The sequence below is a fragment of the Salmo salar genome, chromosome 04 (genome assembly GCF_965601325.2).
Source record: "Salmo salar chromosome 04, fSalSal1, whole genome shotgun sequence".
Taxonomy (NCBI): Eukaryota; Metazoa; Chordata; class Actinopteri; order Salmoniformes; family Salmonidae; genus Salmo; species Salmo salar.
In genome coordinates, this window is record NC_138294.1 from 39,087,266 (window position 1) to 39,109,437 (window position 22,172).

Genomic DNA, 22,172 nt, shown 5'->3' on the forward strand with positions numbered 1-22,172 from the left:
TGAACAAAGTCTTTTGTAATTGGACATACAATTCACACACAAATCAAATACAGTTCCATTATGCAATTATATTCACTATCTCACCCACTTCCCTATTCCCTCATCATCCTTTCCACTACATCATCCTCCCTACTCCCTCTCCGAACAGAATGCTGTTAGCATACAAAAGATTTCCTACGTTTTCTGCATTTTAAAAAACTCACAAAAGCTCTGACGAAGGCCTTGAGGCCGATACGTAAGATTATTAAAGATCAGTGATACTATCAAGAGCAGTGTGTGGTTTCCATTTTCCTTCATCTTGTTCAACTGTTACCATGCACCTGCAAAAAAGATTGCTCAGATGTGCGAGTGCCTTTTGAATATTGAACTACATTTTCGGCATGAAAGACGTCCAGTTCCAGTGATTTTGCCAAGTTACAGTACATTTCCACATTTTGTTAAAGTTACAGCCTTATTCTAAAATTGATTAAATAGCTTTTTTTCCTCATTAATCTACACACAATAACCAATAATGACAAAATAAAAACAGGTATTTAGAAATGTTTGCACAGCATAAAACATCCCCACAGCATAATGCTGCCACCACCATGCTTCACTGTAGGGATGCTGCCCGGTTTCTTCCAGACACTTGGCATTCAGGCCAAAGAGTTCAATCTTGGTTTCTTCAGACCAAAGAATGTTTTTCTCATGGTCTGAGAGTCTTAATTGCCTTTTAGCAAACTCGAGGCGGGCTAGTTTGCCTTTCGCTGAGGAGTGGCTTTCCCGTCTGGTCACTCTACCCTAAAGGCCTGATTGGTGGAGTGTTGCAGAGATTGTTGTCCTTCTGTAAGGTTCTCACACCTCCACAGAGGAACTTTAGAGCTCTGTCAGAGTGACCATTGGGTTCTTGGTCACCTCCCTGACTAAGGCTCTTCTCCCCTGATTGCTCAGTCTGGCCAGGCAGCCAGCTCTAGGAAGAGTCTTGGTGGTTCCAAACGTCTTCCACTGAAGAATGATGGAGGCCACTGTGTTCTTGACGACCTTCAATGTTGCAGACGTTTTTTGGTACCCTTCCCCAGATCTTTGCCTCGACACAATCCTGACCTCATGGCTTGTTTTTTGTTCTGACATGCACCGTGGGGCCTTATATAGATAGGTGTGTTTTCCTTTTCAAATCAATTGAATTTACCACAGGTGGACTCCAATCAAGTTGTAGAAACATCTCAATGGAAACCGGATGCACCTGAGCTCAATTTTGAGTTTCATAGCAAAGGGTCTGAATATTATGTAAATAAGGTATTTATGTTTTTATATTTAATACATTCGCAAAAATTTCTATAAGGATGTAATGTAACAAAATGTGGAAAAAGTCAAAGGGTCTGAATACTTTCCGAAGGCACTGTACCTTGCGGAAATCTCTGGTACAGGTAGATTCTCAGAAAATGTGGTAATCATTTGGGTTCCACATTATTAGTGAGGAGATTCTGGGAGCCACAGATCTACTGACAAAAGAAGTAAGGAAGATCATTGAGTTTAATGTCTGTTTCTGAAAATGACTTGGCTTGGTGAAAGTGTAGGTTACAGTATGCTGTGAAAATATTTTCTATTCATTTTGTCCAGATGGTCTTTGAATGGGGATATGTATCCCAGCTTGAGACCAATGATGTTTAGAGAATATGTGGGATGAATTAGGCAGTCATTTTATCATGTTGACTAGGTTTATTAATTTACATTGGAAATGAGCAAAGCATCGCTGGCAGTCAACTGACTAAACTACTGTAGTTTACCTGCAATTCTGTAAAAGTCCTCCTTGATTATATGGACAGCTTGATGGCCAGGGAATGCAACAAAGACATTCAAAAAATCTCTTCAGCACGAGGGTGACTCTTCGTACGGCTCTACACACAATTGCCTTGCCAAATTGTTCAACATCGCCCACGATGTACAGGAAACTTCCAGTAGTAAAAAATGAAAGCAATACACGATGTTTGTGTAGCAGTCAAAGCGATTTGCTTTATATGGGTTGAGTAAATGTACCAGGTATATGATTGATTGTGCGGAAAAACGATGACGTTCAAAAATAAATACTTCTGAATGATCTAAAGGATGTACTCGAGGTCCAATAATGTGTTCCCTTTGTAAAGCACTGTGAACAATACAGGCTCCAATGTCAAGTGGATTTTCCAAGAATGGACAGGCCATAGTGACAAACAAGAATCTGATTGGCAGAGAAGTCCACTATTTATTCACCAGGACAGGCTAAGATCAAGTTAACCTAGTAGGTGGCAGGTTTGCTTCAGATCATTCGTAACTATGGTTTCTAATCAGGCTCTCTTTCAATCTCTCTTCCTGGAGCCAGAAATTCTGAGTCTGCACACGGTCTGGTTTGACAGATCTTGCTAAATCACGAATCCGGCTCCTGGAATACGAATCCGGCTCTCTGATCTTTGGTTGACCTGGAAAAAGCAGGCGACTCGCACAAACTCTACCCACAATGGGATTACTTTAGACTTTTAGAAAGTGTTTTACTCAATTATTTCAATCACTGGTGAGCTCACCCTTGATGTGATGAATTCTAAATAGTAATTTCTATTAACTAATTCATATTATGGTTTCTATCAGCTGAGAGTTGGCTAGTGTTAGGCAAGGCACTGGAGTGATGAACCTCCCTTGCTGTCTCTGCCTGGTCGGCTGCCCTCTCTCCACTGGGATTATCTGCCTTTGACCTTATTACGGGGGGTGAGTAACTGGCTTACTAATGCCCTTCCATGCTGTCATTAGGAGGGGTGTTTGACGTCGTGCCAGGCTTTTTTCGCTATACTCGACTTGAGTGGGTTGTGTCACTGATGCGATCTTCCTGTCCGGTTTTGCGCCCCCTCGGGCTAGTGCGGTGGATGAGATCTTCGTGGGCCATACTCAGCCTTGTCTCAGGGTAGTAAGTTGGTATCCCCACAGTGTCCCTGGATCCCCCCTGTCTCAGCCTCCAGTATCTATGCTGCAATAGTCTATGTGGAAGGCAGTTTTTACTGGGTGACTTTCTATTAACTGGGTGACTTTCTATTCTTTACTGTTACTCAAGTATGACAATTGGGTACTTTTTCCAACACTGGTGCCGGGGGCCAGGAGTCAGTCTGTCCTATCTGGTGAAATGATCCTGTCTCATCTGGTGTCCTGTGTGAACTTTTAAGTATGCTCCCTCTCTTTCTCCCATCTCTCTCTCTCTTGATCTCTCTCCCCTCCTGGAGGATCTGAGCCCTAGGATCATGCCTCAGGACTACCTCGCCTGATGACTCCTGGCTGTCCCCAGTCCACCTGGTCATGCTGCTCATCCATTTTCTGCTGTTTTGTCTGTGGCTATGGAATCCTGACCTGATCACCAGACATGCTACCTTGTCATGCTGCTGCTCCAGTTTAAACTGTTCTTTCTGCGGCAATGGAACCCTGACATGTTCACTGGACGTGCTACCTTGTGCAGGACTTGCTGTTTTCGACCCTCCCTCTCCCTTTTTCTCTCTCTTACTCCCTCCTTCACGTTCTCTACAGCCCCTGCAGTCTTGCAACTGACATTTACTACTAAAGGTGCTGACCTGTTGCACCCTCTACAACCACTGTGATTATTATTTGACCCTGCTGGTTTATGAATGTTTGAACAGCTTGAAGAACAATCTGGCCTTAATGGCCATGTACTCTTATAATCTCCACCCGGCACAACCAGAAGAGAAATGGCCACCCCTCAGAGCCTGTTTCCTCTCCAGATGCTTCTACATCTGCATTGCTTGCTGTTTGTGGTTTTAGGCTGTGTTCCTGTATAAGCACTTTGTGACATCTGCTGACCTAAAAGGGCTTTATAAATACATTTGTTTGATTGAATAGGATGGTACATTTAATCTGAATTGTATTGGAATTTTACACACAGCCACACTGTAAAAAAAATCTGGGGTGAATTGAAATTGTACAAAAAATATTTAGGGGTAGATCAGCTTCAATATTGCAGATCAATTATGTGCTCTATCAATGTAATTGTCTGCATCATTTCCAGTTCCCCTTATATTTTTCCCTAACCCAACCACCCCTCCCCTAATTGGAGTAAACTAATGGACAACAATACTTAGGCTTCTACTTCCATCTTAAACATGCATACACAGTATATTTGACATAGCTTTTTATTTGTTTTTAGTACCACCCTTCATCTACCCTCAACCCCTCCCATCTATCTCTAATTGCTATATATTTTTCAACTGTGCTGTAATGTTTCACAAAAGTTCCGAACCCTTCTATTCTCATAGTTCCTACAGATTGTAAATTAAAGATGAACATTTTTAGATTAGTATTATATTATTGATCAATTGATTATGGCTGTTCAGGTCACCCAGCAGTGCTATTTGCAGAGTTAGCTCCAGGTAAATGTTGCAATTCTTTAGCCTTTCCTGAACCTGCGACCAAAAAAAGCTACATATGGTCAGTACCAAAACAAGTGATCTAATGATTCTGTCTCTTCACAGCAAAATCTGCAGAGCTAGGATGGTAGTATGTTGGGCCGACAGACAAGTTCCTTACCTTCTCCCATGCTTCTTTCATTTTTGCGGTAATGCTGCAATCAGTTGGTTGTAATTTTGGATAGAGCAGATATTTCCATATATATTTTTTGCTGCATGTGTGACAACTCCAACAGTCCTATTTATTATATCATTAACAAATATGATACCATTTTTTTTTTTTTACCATAATATTCGTTCTGTATTTTCTGGTGGATTAAACTGAAATTGCAACCAGATTTCTATGGCTTGTTTTAAAAATGTCGATATTCTGGAGATTTCATTTTCAAATAACCGAAAGGGAGAGGTTGTAATCTGAATAAAGGGAAAAAGGCTGTTTTTGAACACAAAGTGAGCCATTCTTACTAATCTGCTGGAAAACCAGTTCAGATTTAAGTACAACTTTAGTGAGAGGTTCAATGCTTTAATATTTAATAATTAATTCATATGAATTATATTAATAGGCCCATTACATTTTTTCTGACTTGCAGTTGCAAATAAAATCGGATTTTAAAAAAAGTATTTTTTTAAACAAGTCGTCCGGTGTAGGCAGGGCCATAAAAAAAAAATTGTAAACTGGGATATGACTAAATAATTAATCAGGGTGATTTTTCCTTTCCATGGTAGCATTGTATCTATTTTGATAACTTTCTGTTAAAATGTATTGTAGTGAGATCTTTGCTTTCTTTTGGGATATGAATACTGAGTATGTCCACCGTCAGAACATTATTATTGATAAACTACACGGTAATGTAAAAGTTATATTTTTTTGTGAACCAATACATAATACGGTACACTTATCATAGTTCGGTTGTAATTCAGAGAGGTTGGACAAATTATCTAAATCCTCCATGAGGCTATGCAGGGATCCATATTACAGATTTTAAAGAAAACATGAGTCGTCAGCGTACAATGACACCTTTTGTTTTTAAGCCCTGGATTTTTTGCCCCTTGATATTATTGTTGGATATAATTTTAATAGCTAACATTTCGATGGCCATAATAAATAGATATACTGATAGTGGACAACCTTGTTTCCCTCTTTTTTCTGAGAAGTAGTCATTATTTACAATTTTTTAACATATATTTAAAAATGAATGCAAGTCATTTGATAAGATTTGTTATTTTCATTTTACCTACAAATTTAAGAATAAATCCAACTTAACATGTTTCCCGAAGTGTAAGTCTCATTTATGAGGATGACCAAAGTCAGAAAATTGAGTGATTGAACTCATTGGAAGTCTGGTTTTAATCTCCTTGCACTTCCTATCTTGCCACATGACTCTGTTTTAAGAGGATTGTGGGTTTTATGATTATTATACACAATGTTGTATGCACGGCTGAAGAAAGAAAAGTATACTTCTGTTTCAGTTTTAATCAGCTTATTGTTGTGCCATGCGGTGTAATGGATCATGATGAACAATGGATCATGATGAGCGGATATAAAAACCTACAGGAAAAATGACATTCAATGATGAGACGACCCATTCCCACATTTCCAACTTTTAATGTTAGAGACAAATACACTATCCTGCAATGTTTGCTGTAAAACAGCTAGTTACTGCTGGTGGATTGAACACTGCTCAACAATGCCTGACAAAATGGGTTAAACCGGCAAATGATCAGATGCATAAATCAATGTTCAACATTTAAATGCTGCAGAAGAAGAGATCTAATTCTCCACTGAACAGAACTCTTCAACACCAAAACACTATTTTCAACCATTTCCAGTAGTGCTCTCAGTCCCTGGCAAGGTGTTGCACAACACTTGATTAAGTGGTGTTTCAACACACCAATAAATATTTCAAAACATCTCAGGAGGATGTGTTTAAATACTCCAGCAAAGTTAAGGTTTTGTCTCCTTCACGTTGGTGGCAACTCAATTGCCACTAGTTTGGTGTTAAAAATCCCTTAATTTTAACAGTGCACAATAATTGACTGTCATCCACCCGTCATAACGCAATGTATATTATAAATCCAAATTATACCTTTTCTATATCACATGATGGAGAAATACATCTTTGAGGAATAAATCTTCAAGAAATCTAAATTGGCAACAGTTCACAATGCTGAGCAACAGAGTATAATGTGCACAGCAGGCTATCTGTTTGAAATGTGTTGGTTCTCTTTCAATCAATAGTTTCAATATCTCACAGCGGGATTCGTTACAATCTCTAAGCATCTCGAAGAACCAATCACACACGTCTGTCGGAGACAGACAGGTCGAGTGGCGAATGAGGGAGCCCCAACCAGCACATGCGTGTCCATGCGGGGCAACCATATCAGGCAAGGACATGCATCCCTTGTGTGTCGTGTGCTTGGATCTTGAAGTGGAAGCAACGCTTGACGACCCCCAGTCATGCGTCCATTGTAGGGATTTTTCTGCTGGCAGGGCAGCCCAACGTGGCAGGGAGAGGGCAATTCGATGGCACCAGGGCACTGACCACACAGCGACGCAGCAGGCATTGACCTTATAGTTTGAAATCACTAAACAGTGGCCGACAGTGGGGAAAACGGTCCTTCACTGCAGCCGCATCAAGGTCCACTTATTTGATTCCCTTGGAGGGAAGAAGGGGTGCTCGATCTATGGGTACGACCCCTGCGGCAGAAGGGCAGTCAGCAGTTCACCCCATGTTCTGGCCTGCCACCTATCGGGTGGAGCACAGTACAGCACCTGTGCTCCTAAAACCCTTCCTTGTGCTGTGACCCATTCTCATGTGTTCGCTGTCAAGGAAGAAGGAGGGAATCGACTCTACCCCCAAGTGCCTAACGTGCTACGGCTCTCCCCCTGGCTCTAGTTGAAGCAGCAGGGGTAGGAAGACTAATTGTCAGTTGCCACCAAGCACTGTCTCCATGTTCCAGTGTGTCAACACTGCCCTTTTCAATTAAAAAAAGTATTTCCTGTATCCAGCCGTTTGCTACCAACACATAGCAAAAATACAATAAAAATGACTAGCTCCATCGCCACCAAAGGGTGAGCGAGAGACTACCGACCCATGGGCTACTATCTGAAGAATTTCACGTTCCGTATGCTTATGTTCATCGTGTTGTCTCGCTCTATTCGTTGAGGCAACTGGATCACAACAGTCGACCTGCAGGACGTTTATTTTCACATAAGCATGCTGACAGCACACAGGAGGCTTCTAATGTTTGCTTTTCAACGCACAGCCTATAAATACCTCGCTGTTCCGTTCGGGCTAGCACAAGCTCCCCAAACAAAACAAGTCGCTGAGAGTCTCCACCTGCATAGAGGATTACCTGCTTTGCTCCCCATCACGGGAGCAAGCAGTATGAGACATGAATTCTCTAGTAACCCACCTCTCCGAGCTAGGGTTCAAGATTAATCACAGAGAATAGAATCCGAGAGGAAGAGGTGAAGCAAAAGGTTTTATTTTACTCCACCCAACATCTGTACATGAAAATAATTTTTGTATTGAGGTCAATGAGAGAGTGTTGAATTTGGTAAACAAAAAATGTTATTGCTAATTTGCTAAGTGAGGCTTATTTGACCAAATAGAAGTTTTGTAATGTTGTTACGAATGCATTAATATAAGCAAGTAGCATTACTTTATATCGGACTTGTGCCTGTTGTTCACAGATGTATCTGCCCTCTCATTGGCTAGATCGGTCCCAACTGATCTCGCCTCTTCCTGCCTGCCTTCCATCTTTGGGAGCATGCATTTCCATTGTTAAAGCAGTCAATTGACTATTTTGTCAATATAATAGGTCATCTTTGATGGAATACCTAGGCGTAATGCCTGATTCTCTCTTATCAGGCAACACTCTCGGGCGACCGCATCGCATCTTTTCGACAGTGCCTCTACCTGTTTCACAGGGAGCGCTCGGTCACATTCAGGATGTGCCTCAGAGTGCCGGGGTTGATGGCATCCACCATCTCAGTAGTACCTCGGACTACAGAGGATGAGAGACTTCCAGCAATGGATGTTTGCCCAGCGTCTGTGTACACGGCGTCACCTCAATCTTCATATAAATGTGACCTCCGCATATCTCTTGGCTCTCTGTCACTGGAAGAGCACCTCAATCTTCGTTCTTGTTACTCCCCTAGGGATAGTGGCAACAAGAAAAGTGGTGATGCCAGATGCATCACTCTCGAACTGGGGTGCAGATCATTAGAGCAATGCAATAAACGGAGTGTGGAACTAGGGGTCTTCACGGGTCTAACAGACCCGAAATTCTGAGATCCTGGTCCTAAATTAGTACTTTGGGTTGGGTCTGATATAATTACCACAGGTCTCATATGTGCAACTAAAATGTATTTACACACCGATTGGACACGTTTAATGTGTGAGGTGATGAGAACTGCACAAGCTTGTTACAGTACCTTCAGAAAGTATTCACACCCTGTGACTTTTCCCATATTTTGTTGTGTTACAAAGTGGGATTAAAATTGATTTAATTGTCATTTTTGTCAACGATCTACACAAAATACTCTAATGTCAAAGTGGAAGACAAGTTCTAACATTTAAAAAAAATATATATATATATATATATGAAAAATTAAACACTAATATATCTTGATTAGAGAAGTATTCAACACCCTGGGTCAATACATGTTAGAATCACCTTTGTTTGGGCGTGTTTAATGTGTGAGGTGATGAAAACTGCTCAAGCTTGTTACAGTGCCTTCAAAAGGATTCACACCCCTTGATTTTTTTTCCACATTATGTTCTGTTACAGCCTGAATTTAAATGTATTAAATTGATAGTGTGTCACTGGCCGACACACAATACCCCATAATGTCAAAGTTGAATTATGTTTTTAGATATTTTTACAAATTAATTAAAAATGAAAAGCTGAAATATCTTTTAAGTATTCAACCCCTTTGTTATGGCAAGCCAAATACAGTGCCTTGCGAAAGTATTCACCCCCCTTGGCATTTTTTCTATTTTGTTGCCTTACAACCTGGAATTAAAATAGATTTTTTGAGGGTTTGTATCATTTGATTTACACAACATGCCTACCACTTTGAAGATGCAAAATATGTTTTATTATGAAACAAACAAGAAATAAGACAAAAAAACTGAACTTGAGCGTGCATAACTATTCACCCCACAAAGTCAATACTTTGTAGAGCCAACTTTTGCAGCAATTACAGCTGCAAGTCTCTTGGGGTATGTCTCTATAAGCTTGGCACATCTAGCCACTGGGATTTTTTCCCATTCTTCAAAGCAAAACTGCTCCAGCTCCTTCAAGTTGGATGGGTTCCACTGGTGTACAGCAATCTTTAAGTCATACCACAGATTCTCAATTGGATTGAGGTCTGGGCTTTGACTGGGCCATTCCAAGACATTTAAATGTTTCCCCTAAAACCACTTGAGCGTTGCTTTAGCAGTACGCTTAAGGTCATTGTCCTGCTGGAAGGTGAACCTCCGTCCCAGTCTCAAATCTCTGGAAGACAAACAGGTTTCCCTCAAGAATTTCCCTGTATTTAGCCCTATCCATCATTCCTTAAATTCTGACCAGTTTCCCAGTCCCTGAGATGAAAAACATCCCCACAGCATGATGCTGGGATGGAATGGTGTTCTCGGGGTGATGAGAGGTGTTGGGTTTGCAGTTTCCTTGACGGCCGAAAAGCTCAATTTTAGTCTCATCTGACCAGAGTACCTTCTTCCATATGTTTGGGGAGTCTCCCACATGCCTTTTGGCGAACACCAAACATGGTGGATAATTTTTTTCTTTAAGCAATGGCTTTTTTATGGCCACTCTTCCGTAAATTCCAGTTCTGTGGAGTGTACGGCTTAAAGTGGTCCTATGGACAGATACTCCAATCTCCGCTGTGGAGCTTTGCAGCTCCTTCAGGGTTAACTTTGGTCTCTTTGTTGCCTCTCTGATTAATGCCCTCTTTGCCTGGTCCGTGAGTTTTGGTGGGCGGGTACCATAAACCTCTCTTGTCAGGTTTGTTGTGGTGCCATATTCTTTCAATTTTTTAATAATGGATTTAATGGTACTCTGTGAGATGTTCAAAGTTTCTGATATTTTTTATAACTCAACCCTGATCTGTACTTCTTCACAACTTTGTCCCTGACCTGTTTGGAGAGCTCCTTGATCTTCATGGTGCCACTTGCTTGGTGGCGCCCCTTGCTTAGTGGTGTTGCAGACTCTGGGGCCTTTCAGAACAGGTGTATATATACTGAGATCAGGTGACACAGATTGCACACAGGTGGACTTTATTTAACTAATTATGTGACTTCTGAAGGTATTGGTTGCACCAGATCTTATTTAGGGGCTTGATAGCAAAGGGTGTGAATACAAATGCACGCAACACTTTTCAGTTTTGATAATTTTTTAAAACAAGTTTTTTTTTTATTTCACTTCACCAATTTGGACTATTTTGTGTATGTCCATTACATGAAATCCAAATAAAAATCCATTTAAATTACAGGTTGTAATGCAACAAAATAGGAAAAACTAATTTTGCAAGGCACTAAGATCTGGACTAAAAATGTGCTTAGTAAGTCAAATAATAGTTGCATGGATTCACTCTGTGTACAATAATAGTGTTTAACATGATTTTTGAATGACCACCTCATCTCTGTACCCCACACATACAAATATCTGTAAGGTCCCTCAGTCGAGCAGTGAATTTCAAACACAGATTCAACCACAAAGACCAGGGAGGTTTTCCAATGCCTCACAAAGGGCACCTGTTGGTAGGACAGAATATCCCTTCGACTATGGTGAATTTATCAATTACACTTTGGATGGTATACACCCAGTCAGTAGAAAGATGCAGGCATCCTTCCTAACACAGTTGCCGGAGAGGAAGGAAACCGCTCAGGGATTTCACCATGGGGTCAATGGTGACTATAAAACAGTTACAGATTTTAACTGCTGTGATAGGAGAAAACTGAGGATGGATCAACAGCATTGTAGTTACTCCACAATACTAACCTAAATGATAGAGTGAAAACAAGAAAGCCTGTACAGAATAAAAATATTCAAAAACATGCATTCTGTTTGTAATAGCACTAAAGTAAAACTGCAAACAACTTAGCAAAGAAATTAACTTTTTGTCCTGAATACAAAGCATTATGTATGAGACAAATCCAAAAACACACATCTCTGAATACCACTCTTCATATTTCAAGCATCGTGGTGGCTGCGTCATGTTATGGGTATGTTGGTCATCAGCAAGGACTTGGGATTTTTTGGGGGTGGATAAAAATAAATGGAATAGAGCTAAGCAAAGGCAAAATCCTAGTGGAAAACCTGGTTCAGTCTGCTTTCCAACAGATACTGGGAGACAAATTCACCTTCAGCAGGACAATAACCTAAAACAAAAGGCCAATTACTAAGATGACATTGAATGTTCCTGAATGGTCTAGTTACAGAGTTTTGACTTAAACTGGCTTGAAAATATATAGCAAGACTTGAAAATGGCTGTTTAGCGATGATCAACAAGCAACTTGAGCTTGAATAATTTGGAGAAAAAAAGAATATGCAAAAATTGTACAGTCCAAGTATGCAAAGCTCTTAGAGAGATTTACCCCCAAAAGACTCACAGCTGTAATCGCTGCCAAAGATGATTCTAACATGTATTGACCCAGGGTGTTGAATACTTCTCTAATCAAGATATATTAGTGTTTCATTTTACATATAAACATATTGTTTTAAATTTTAGAACTTGTCTTCCACTTTGACATTACAGAGTATTTTGTGTAGATTGTTGACAAAAATGACAATTAAATCAATTTTAATCCCACTTTGTAACAACACAATATGGGAAAAGTCACGGGGTGTGAAAACTTTATGAAGGCACTGTATCTGCGTCAGTCAATTGACAGTAAATAAAACGTATAGTAGGTCCAGCTCAAACTTGTACCGGCCACTAACTTCACGTGCACCTGCTGCTGAGGAGAGAGAGAGAGAACCTTGGCTTAGCCTAGGCTATTGCTGAATGCTTAGACGGAGGTATTTTTCATTGAAGTAAAACGAAAGTTAGTGGAGAAAGAGTATAGTGAAAAGAAGCCGGTAAGGGGAATGTCCATGGGGATAAGTTTGAATATTGTAGTGGACAAAGTGAGAAGAACTTTGGTTTGGCCAAATGGACTGTGTGCAACTCGCTATTCAGGTTTGATGCAATTTTTTTTCTTTAATTTATTGTATATTATTATTATTATTATTATTGTAGGCATATTTATTTATCTAAACCTGTTCTTTAAATATGCTCAATGTGTTTTGTTTCATTCTGTTAAATGTTTTGTCTTTTTAATTTTGTGCTCCGTATTTAGTTTAAGAAATGTTGTAAGTATGCCTGTTGTAAAGCAAATATCATTAGCCTATTGAAGTATTTATGTAAATGATTGGGTACAGTAGGCATTTGCCTTTGCTGGTAATTGCTGCAATATAACCTGTTAAAACATTTGTAAAGGTTTCAACCAGTTCTTTTAATATGCAAAGTATTTTGTTTAATTCTGTGGAGCAATTTTCTTTGACCAAATTAAGTACCAACAGTACTGTTGTGTTTGTCACGATATAATAGAAGTACTATGTTGCTCGCATTCAAACCATGAAAAGGAAAAACCAAGGAGGCCGAGAAAATAAATAAATGTAATTTAATGCTGCAGTATGGGCAGTACGCACCGACTCCTACAGATGTGCTTGTGGTGAGGAAAAATGTTTAAAGTCTACCAGAGTTACTCCTTTAATCGAACAATATAATGCTTATATAATGCTAATGATCTGTTTTTTTAAAAGTAATTTATGCCTATCGGGTGGGAAAGCCACTTGTCCATTTTGGAACAGGTCCAAATTTTTGGACCTGTGAAGAGCCCTATGTGGAACCCACAACACCGCTTTCGTCAAATAAACTAACTCAAATTGCTGACAGTGTTTCTTGCTCTGAGACACTTTCGACCCTCCCTTTGGAATTGTCAGGTCTTGATCAAAACGGACAATACGATTGTGGTGGCGTACATCAACGGCCAGGATGGCACTCGCTCCATGCGGTTACACAGGTTATTTGTCAGGATTATTCTGTGGAGCAGAGCACACCTACTGCCACTATGCACTATGCGCGACTCATGTCCCAGGTAGGGCTGTGAAGGTCACGAAATTTTGTCAGCTGGTGATTGTCAAGCAAATAACTGTCGGTCTCATGGTAATTGACCATTAATTAACATAAACAAATCTAGCAGTTCCTGGCTTCCACACAACCCACTGATGCAGACCTTTGGAACATCTACATTTTAAAAAGTCTAATACATCCATAGCCTACACCATCACAATACATCCATTATTTATTTTAGACAAGTCTAAAGAAACATGATATGAAGAATATAATAGCATACTCTGAGTTGTCCTTATGTTAGGTCCTGATATGGCTATGCCATATGGCTGTGGGCTACACTTTGTTTATTTTATTTAAGTCATTTAAGAACAAATACTTACTTACAATGATGGCCTACCCCAGCCAAACCCTTCCCTAACACGGACAATGCTGGGCCAATTGTGCGCCGCCCTATGAGACTCCTGATCACGGCCGGTTGTGATACAGCCCGGGAACGAACCAGTGTCTGTAGTGACACCTCTAGCACTGAGATGCAGTGTCTTAGACTGCTGTGCCACTCGGGAGGGGTAGTTAATTTAGTAGACAAGATTTGCTTAGAATTCCATGACATTATTTTATATTATTTTATAGTATGAAGAATACAATTGAACAAAGCTGAATTAATTAGAAAGGATATTTTCTCCAAACGATTTGCGGCTATTCTGTATTGAGTTAGATGTGCTGATGTCACTCAGGCAGTTTAAATGATTGACTGAGGACCTCTATGTAGTTGAATGTGATTGCTTTTATTAAAGATGTTTATTTTGGTTTATTGTGTGCTGAATAATATTGTTTTATACACATGTGTATGTTGTTTTATTATGTAGTTGTTATTGCAATCTATACAGGGCTCTCTTGTAAAATTGAGGAAACAATGGGAAAGTAATTCTGCTTTGAAAGTTGACTTCCAGACACATAATGAGACAACACCCCACTCTAACCATTTTACTCACCTTAGCAGAGCTGGTTAGGCTTTTTTCATGTTATCCAGAGCGTTAGTGACTGTAACTGTGCTGCTGGCATTAATAGAATTACGCTTTGTTGACGACGTTTACTGACACCGGACATATTCAACGGATGTTGAGCGTTCAAAAATGCATCAATTATTCTGTGCTCTGGCACACTTAGACGAGAGTCTTTTGTTATGAAACATAACTAGATAGGTAAACAATGAATCCCAGCGCATGACGTAACGACGTTAGTTAGCGAGCCAGCCAGCTAACAGCACACTTTAACTTGAAATAAAAATACAAAATTAGAGTGTAGTCTTTTGTTAAGACATGTAGCTAGCTAGCTAGCTAGCTAAACAATGGACCATAATCACAACTCATGACGTTACTACCCTGCATGAATCTGCATGTAGCTAACCAACCAGGTTCTATGGCTATAACTAGTCATGCAAATGTATCTGAGATACGAAGAATAAGATCACACACATAAAGTTAGCTATCGACCCAGCCAGCTAACGTTAGCTAGCTAACAGTACAGTTGAAATGAAACCACTTTCTGTCAAAATTAGAAGCATGTAATATCTGAACATCTACCAGTATACATCATGGTTGGACGCGTCTCCTGTCTGATGTCATGCATGGTTGCCTTAGTTTGACGATGTAATCGAGACTGGTGTTTTCTCCATCTCCTTAGCTATCATACTCGAATTCCACTGATTTCAAAACTCGGTCCTCCAGAAGTGGAGAGCATACACATACAGTGAGGGAAAAAAGTATTTGATCCCCTGCTGATTTTGTACATTTGCCCACTGACAAAGAAATGATCAGTCTATAATTTTAATGGTAGGCTTATTTCAACAGTGAGAGACAGAATAACAAAGAAATCAAGTAAAACGCATATCAAAAATGTAATAAATTGATTTGCATTTTAATGAGGGAAATAAGTATTTGACCCCTCTGCAAAACATGACTTAGTACTTGGTGGCAAAACCCTTGTTGGCAATCACAGAGGTCAGGCATTTCTGGTACTTGGCCACCAGTTTGCAAACATCTCAGGAGGGATTTTGTCCCACTCCTGTTTGCAGATCTTCTCCAAGTCATTAAGGTTTCGAGGCTGACGTTTGGCAACTCGAACCTTCAGCTCCCTCCACAGATTTTCTATGGGATTAAGGTCTGGAGACTGGCTAGGCCACTCCAGGACCATAATGTGCTTCTTCTTCAGCCACTCCTTTGTTGCCTTGGCCGTGTGTTTTGGGTCATTGTCATTCTGGAATACCCATCCATGACCTATTTTCAATGCCCTGGCTGAGGGAAGGAGGTTCTCACCCAAGATTTGGCGGTACATGGCCCCGTCCATCGTCCTTTTGATGCGGTGAAGTTGTCCTGTCCCCATAGCAGAAAAACACCCCCAAAGCATAATGTTTCCACCTCCATGTTTGACGGTGGGGATGGTGTTCTTGGGGTCATAGGCAGCATTCCTCCTCCAAACACGGGGACTGCAGGATTTCAGTGCTTCACGGCGTAGTGTGTTACCAATTGTTTTCTTGGTGACTATGGTCCCAGCTGCCTTGAGATCATTGACAAGATCCTCCCGTGTAGTTCTGGGCTGATTCCTCACCGTTCTCATGATCATTGCAACTCCACGAGGTGAGATCTTGCATGGAGCCCCAGGCCGAGGGAGATTGACAGTTCTTTTGTGTTTCTTCCATTTGCGAATAATCGCACCAACTGTTGTCACCTTCTCACCAAGCTGCTTGCCGATGGTCTTGTAGCCCATTCCAGCCTTGTGTAGGTCTACAATCTTGTCCCTGACATCCTTGGATAGCTCTTTGGTCTTGGCCATGGTGGAGAGTTTGGAATCTGATTGATTGATTGCTTCTGTGGACAGGTGTCTTTTATACAGGTAACAAACTGAGATTAGGAGCACTCCCTTTAAGAGTGCGCTCCTAATCTAAGCTCGTTACCTGTATAAAAGACATCTGGGAGCCAGAAATCTTTCTGATTGAGAGGGGGGGAAAAACGTATTTCCCTCATTAAAATGCAAATCAATTTATAACATTTTTGACATCTGTTTTTCTGCATTTTTGTTGTTATTCTGTCTCTCACTGTTCAAATAAACCTACCATTAAAATTATAGACTGATCATTTCTTCGTCAGTGGGCAAACGTACAAAATCAGCAAGGGATCAAATAATTTTTCCCTCACTGTAACGTTAGCTAACAGTACACTTTAACTTGACATTAGATTCATGCAGTTTTACTACACAATCATTTTTTTAAAGCAGTGTTTGACATGATTACCTAAACATACTGACCAGCTCCAGTAGACAGACGCATGCTATATTGTAGACCAATCCAAACTCATCTCTCGGCATGTCCAGCCCACTCATTATCTCAGCCAATCATGGCTAGCAGGAACGTTGCTCACTTCTTTTGTGGCTAAACCAACTTGGCGCATAATTTAACCATTTTATTTGTATTTACAGATGGCATACAAGTTTGATATTAAGGCACATGAAAGTTCACATGTTCGAGAAGGCATTTCTGGCAAAAAAAAAACGCATTTTGATGAAAAATAATATTTTTTATGTTCAAACAGCTTTCCTGTGAAGCCGTAACTTGCAACATACGCCTAGTTTCCTCAATCGTGTCACATATGGTCGGTTGAGGTAATATGGTCACTGCCTGTTCTTCTTCACACTACTGGGGTGGGTGTGCTGGCACACCCTTGACTGAGGGTATTGCTTTACACTTTTCCTCCCCTCAGCCCTCATCTTGGTAGCCCCTTGATGGCATGGCAAGCTCTGGATAGCTCTCCTGCTGTGCAATGAGCTTTGGCAACTCCTGTCATGCAAGCGAACCAAGCGAAAGGAGAGATTATCCACCCTCTGCCCGACACCTTGGCCCTCTGGGTCTGGCCCGTGAGAGGTTAAATCTGGATACGACAGGCCTGCCTCTCAGAATCATTGAGACTATCCAGAGTGCTAGGGCTCCTTATGCACGCTCACTGTATGGAAACAAGTGGATTTGTCTATTGTGCTTGAGGCGATTTCACAGCAGCCTTTTGAGCCGTTGGAAAGCGTAAAGATGAAATATGTCTCCTTTAAAGGGGAATTTCACCCTGGCTCTGCCACGGCACATAGTCATTACTACATTAAGAACATTACGTTTTTATCATAAACATCACAATTATCCAAGATACAAGCTAGAACTAGCACATTTTCATTTGACTGGTAGAATCGGAAGGTTTTGACTCCCTGTGTATTCGTCTGCTCATAGTGAACCATAAAGTCCGGCATTCAGAGCGAATGCTGATACCACCCACTAGGTAGAGGGGGCGAAGCCACAAACTTGAATAATGCCGTTGTTTACCTTGAACAACCAAAACAGTAATCTCAGACAAGGTGTTTTTGAAAACGTTTGATATTCACAAATTTGTGTCATCATGCCCATGTGGTGTTCTGGGCCTTTGTGCTAATTACAAACAAGCGCGAACATTTGTTAACTTTCACCATTCTACCTACCAGAGATTCACCCCGATTCTGCCAGTGGTTTGCGGCTACCAAGAATGATGCAGTGACCAAAGCTTATCAGAGGGATTTTAACGCTGAACTGATGGGGAATCCATTTCGACGACGGCTGACTTTTTTCCTTCACAACAAAAGTTACCTAGCTTGCGATCCTAGCTGGGTAAGTTACCTAGCTAGCTAACGTTACAGTCCTGAACTCTGAAAGCCATCAGCTAAATCATTTAGCTATCTTTTGATATACACATAGTCAATCCATGTCACCTGTGCCATGGTAGTCACTGTTAGACTGGTAGCTACCATCATCAGACAAAACATGTTTGTTTGTTCGGTCTATCTTTGACTGACGTTAGCTAACGTAAGCTAGCTAATGTTACCAAATAGCCATTTATTTCCCCCTTGTCTGCATAATTTTTTGGGGGGGCTATAGCTAACTCATTCTCTGTTTGTGTGTTGGTAGCAATGATGAATATGTACAGTTGAAGTCGGAAGTTTACATACACTTAGGTTGGAGTCATTATAACTCGTTTTTAAACCACTCCACAAATTTCTTGTTAAGAAACTATAGTTTTGACAAGTTGGTTAGGACATCTACTTTGTGCATGACAGAAGTCATTTTTCCAACAATTGTTTACAGACAGATTATTTCACTTATGATTCACTGTATCACAAATCCAGTGGGTCAGAAGTTTATATACACTGAGTTGACTGTGCCTTTAAACAGTTTGGAAAATTCCAGAAAATTATGTCACGGCTTTAGAAGCTTCTGATAGGCTAATTAACATAATTTCAGTCAATTGGAGGTGTATTGTGGAGGTATTTCAAGGCCTACCTTCAAACTCAGTGCCTCTTTGCTTGACATCATGGGAAAATCTAAAGAAATCAGCCAAGACCTCAGAAACAAAATTGCAGACCTCCACAATTCTGGTTCATCCTTGGGAGCAATTTCCAAATGCCTGACGGTACCACGTTCATCTGTACAAACAATAGTACGCAAGTATAAACAACATGGGACCACGCAGCCGTCATACCGCTCAGGAAAGAGATGCATTCTGTCTCCTAGAGATGAACGTACTTTGGTGCGAAAAGTGCAAATCAATCCCAGAACAACAGCAAAGGACCTTGTGAAGTTGCTGTAGGAAACAGGTACAAAAGTATCTATATCCACAGTAAAACGAGTCCTATGTTGACATAACCTGAAAGGCCGCTCACCAAGGAAGAAGCCACCGCTTCAAAACCGCCATAAAAAAGCCAGACTATGGTTTGCAACTGCACATGGGGACAAAGATCGTACTTTTTGGAGAAATGTCCTCTGGTCTGATGAAACAAAAATAGAACTTTTTGGCCATAATGACCATTGTTATGTTTGGAGGAAAAAGGGGGAGGCTTGCAAGCTGAAGAACACCATCCCAACCGTGAAGCACGGGGGTGGCAGCATCATATTGTGGGGGTGCTTTGCTGCAGGAGGGACTGGTGCACTTCACAAAATAGATGGCATCATGAGGGCGGAAAAGTATGTGGATTTATTGAAGCAACATCTCAGTCAGGAAGTTAAAGCTTGGTCGCAAATGGGTCTTCCAAATGGACAATGACCACAAGCATACTTCCAAAGTTGTTGCAAAATGGCTTAAGGACAACAAAGTCAAGGTATTGGAGTGGCCACCACAAAGCCCTGACCTCAATCCTATAGAAAATGTGTGGGCTGAACTGAAAAAGCCTGTGCGAGCAAGGAGGCCTACAAACCTGACTCAGTAACACCAGCTCTGTCAGGAGTAATGGGCCAAAATTCACCCAACTTATTGTGGGAAGCTTGTGGAAGGCAACCCAAAACGTTTTACCCAAGTTAAACAATGTAAAGGCGATACTACCAAATACTAATTGAGTGTATGGAAACTTCTGACCCACTGGGAATGTGATGAAAGAAATAAAATCTGAGATAAATCATTCTCTCTACTATTATTCTGACATTTCACATTCTTAAAATAAAGTGATGATCCTAACTGACCTACGACAGGGAATTTGTACTAGGATTAAATGTCAGAAATTGTGAAAAACTGAGTTTAAATGTATTTGGCTAAGGTCTATGTAAACTTCCGACTTCAACTATATAAATCGTCTATGGTTGATTAATTGGTTCTCAACCCGTCTAGGCTGGCAATCAATCTTGCTGCCAATTTAGTGATGCTAGTTAGCTAACAGCAAGCTAACAATATTGAAATATCCATGTTAGGTATGCTTGGCTAGACAGTCTAATAGAGATCAACAATTGGAGATCTTTTGTATCTTGATTGTAAAACCTCTTCTCTTTTTAGTTGTAGGTGTGGATAGCTACTAAATAGCAAGCTACAATGTTACAACCAGCCACTTAAATCTTAGTTTACCAGCAAATGTTAGCACATGGCTGGAGTTGGCTAGCTAGTTAGACTGGCGCCTACTAACTTGTTATGAGCCACCGTACTTCTACATCTGCATTGCTTGCTGTTTGGGGTTTTAGGCTGGGTTTCTGTATAGCACTTTGTGACATCGGCTGATGTAAAAAGGGCTTTATAAATACATTTATTTGAAATTTTATTGATTGCATCTGGTCAGTTCTTTCAGTTTTGCCCAAAGGATTGTTGTAAGTGTCCATCTCCTTTTTAAAACAGCCCGCCTTGGGGGAGGGACGGGGGCTACAGCATGATGCACCGCCCAATGCAAGTTGTAGTCTTTCAGAGACTGGAAAAAATGTATTTGCTTGTATATTTAGCAATGAACCCACCAATGGAACATCGCTGAAAGACATCCAATTGCTCTATCAAACAAGTACAACCATATCGACACTCACAAAAACCTGTAGTTTGATCAGTATAACATAGAGCCTTCACTAAATGCCACAAAGCAGGACTACATGTATTTTTAGACCCCCCCCCCCCCCCAACATCAATCACCGAAAGCCATCATAGGGTGTATCATTCATTGCGCTAAGCCCTGACCTGCCTTCCTCTTGGGCAATTATGTGTGAAACACATCACACTCTCCTATAAATGCCTCAGACATGATGAAAATAAGCCCCCTTTAAGACTGCTTCACTGGTGCCCTTATGTTGGCAAAGTGAGTGAGTGAACTAGATGCACTGTCAGTTCACCATTCGTGCCTACAGTTTGCCCATGTTACCTTCTTATCCAACCCTGCCTTTATACATAAGGTCAGCGGCAATACAATTGTCTCACCTTGGAGATTGTGGCTTTTGTGAGATATTGAAACTAATAATTGAAAAATAACTTAAGGTTACTTGCATTACCCCAGTTCTCTGATATTATGAGTGAGATATCTCACCACATTCCCCTACTTGCAAGAGTGTGAGGAAGTTCGGCATGCTCGAGAATGATCAGAGATTAAGCAAATGGCTCTTTAATATGAGGGGAGGTCCCTCATTCGTCACTCAACCTGTCTGTCTCCTACAGACGTGTGTGATTAGTTCTTCGAGCTGCTTCGAGATTCTGGTAAATCCAACTGTGAGATAGCAAGTAACCTTTTAGTAATAAAGGTTTTAGTAATAAACACACACTTTTTAACTGAATTCTCTGTAACTGAAAATGTCTGGCACATAGTTTGTTCTATTTGTTCTATTCATGCTTCAAGGGCGGACTGTCAGCAGAGGAGACGGGTGAGGGGAGGCTGGCTCATAATAATGGCTTGAATGGAGTTGATGGAATTGTATCAAACACATGGAAACCATTCCGTTTATTCCATTCCAGCCATTATTGTCAGCCATCCTCAGATTTGAAGTGCCACCAGCCAGCACTGGCTGTCAGGTAGGATCAGAATACTATTTCTCCCTGCTATCTGTTGCCCATGAACTGAGCAACCAGGCTCTGTCTCTGCTGGTTGTCCTGCTCCTGTGTTCCCCCCTGTAGGTGACTCATGCTGGGCAGGGCCACCGGCTGGGGTGGTACCCAGGTCTGGTAGTAGGGACAAACCTTCAAGTGCTCCGACATGGACGGCACGTTGTCTATAAAACGCCACAAATCTACTGTAGAGAACAGATGACTGAACTCCCACACCTGGGGAGCGATACAAGATGAGAGGAAAGGAAAGAGAGGAGAGGGTAGGCAGGGAGAGAGAGGAGAACA

General features: G+C 40.9%; 1 protein-coding gene across 5 annotated transcripts in view; it reads right to left on the minus strand.

Annotated features, from left to right (window-relative positions):
- Nucleotides 1-22,172, minus strand: part of LOC106602853 (F-box only protein 40) — a 62,353-nt gene that overhangs the window by 15,290 nt on the left and 24,891 nt on the right. For 3 of the 5 annotated variants that reach the window (XM_082974378.1, XM_045716822.2, XM_082974376.1), the window contains one exon: nucleotides 22,020-22,103. In XM_082974378.1, coding sequence (XP_082830504.1) covers nucleotides 22,020-22,103 — 84 coding nt within the window. Of the gene's footprint in view, nucleotides 1-6,005; nucleotides 22,104-22,172 lie in introns of those variants that run through there. The other 2 variants (XM_082974377.1, XM_014195788.3) reach the window with 2 other exon arrangements.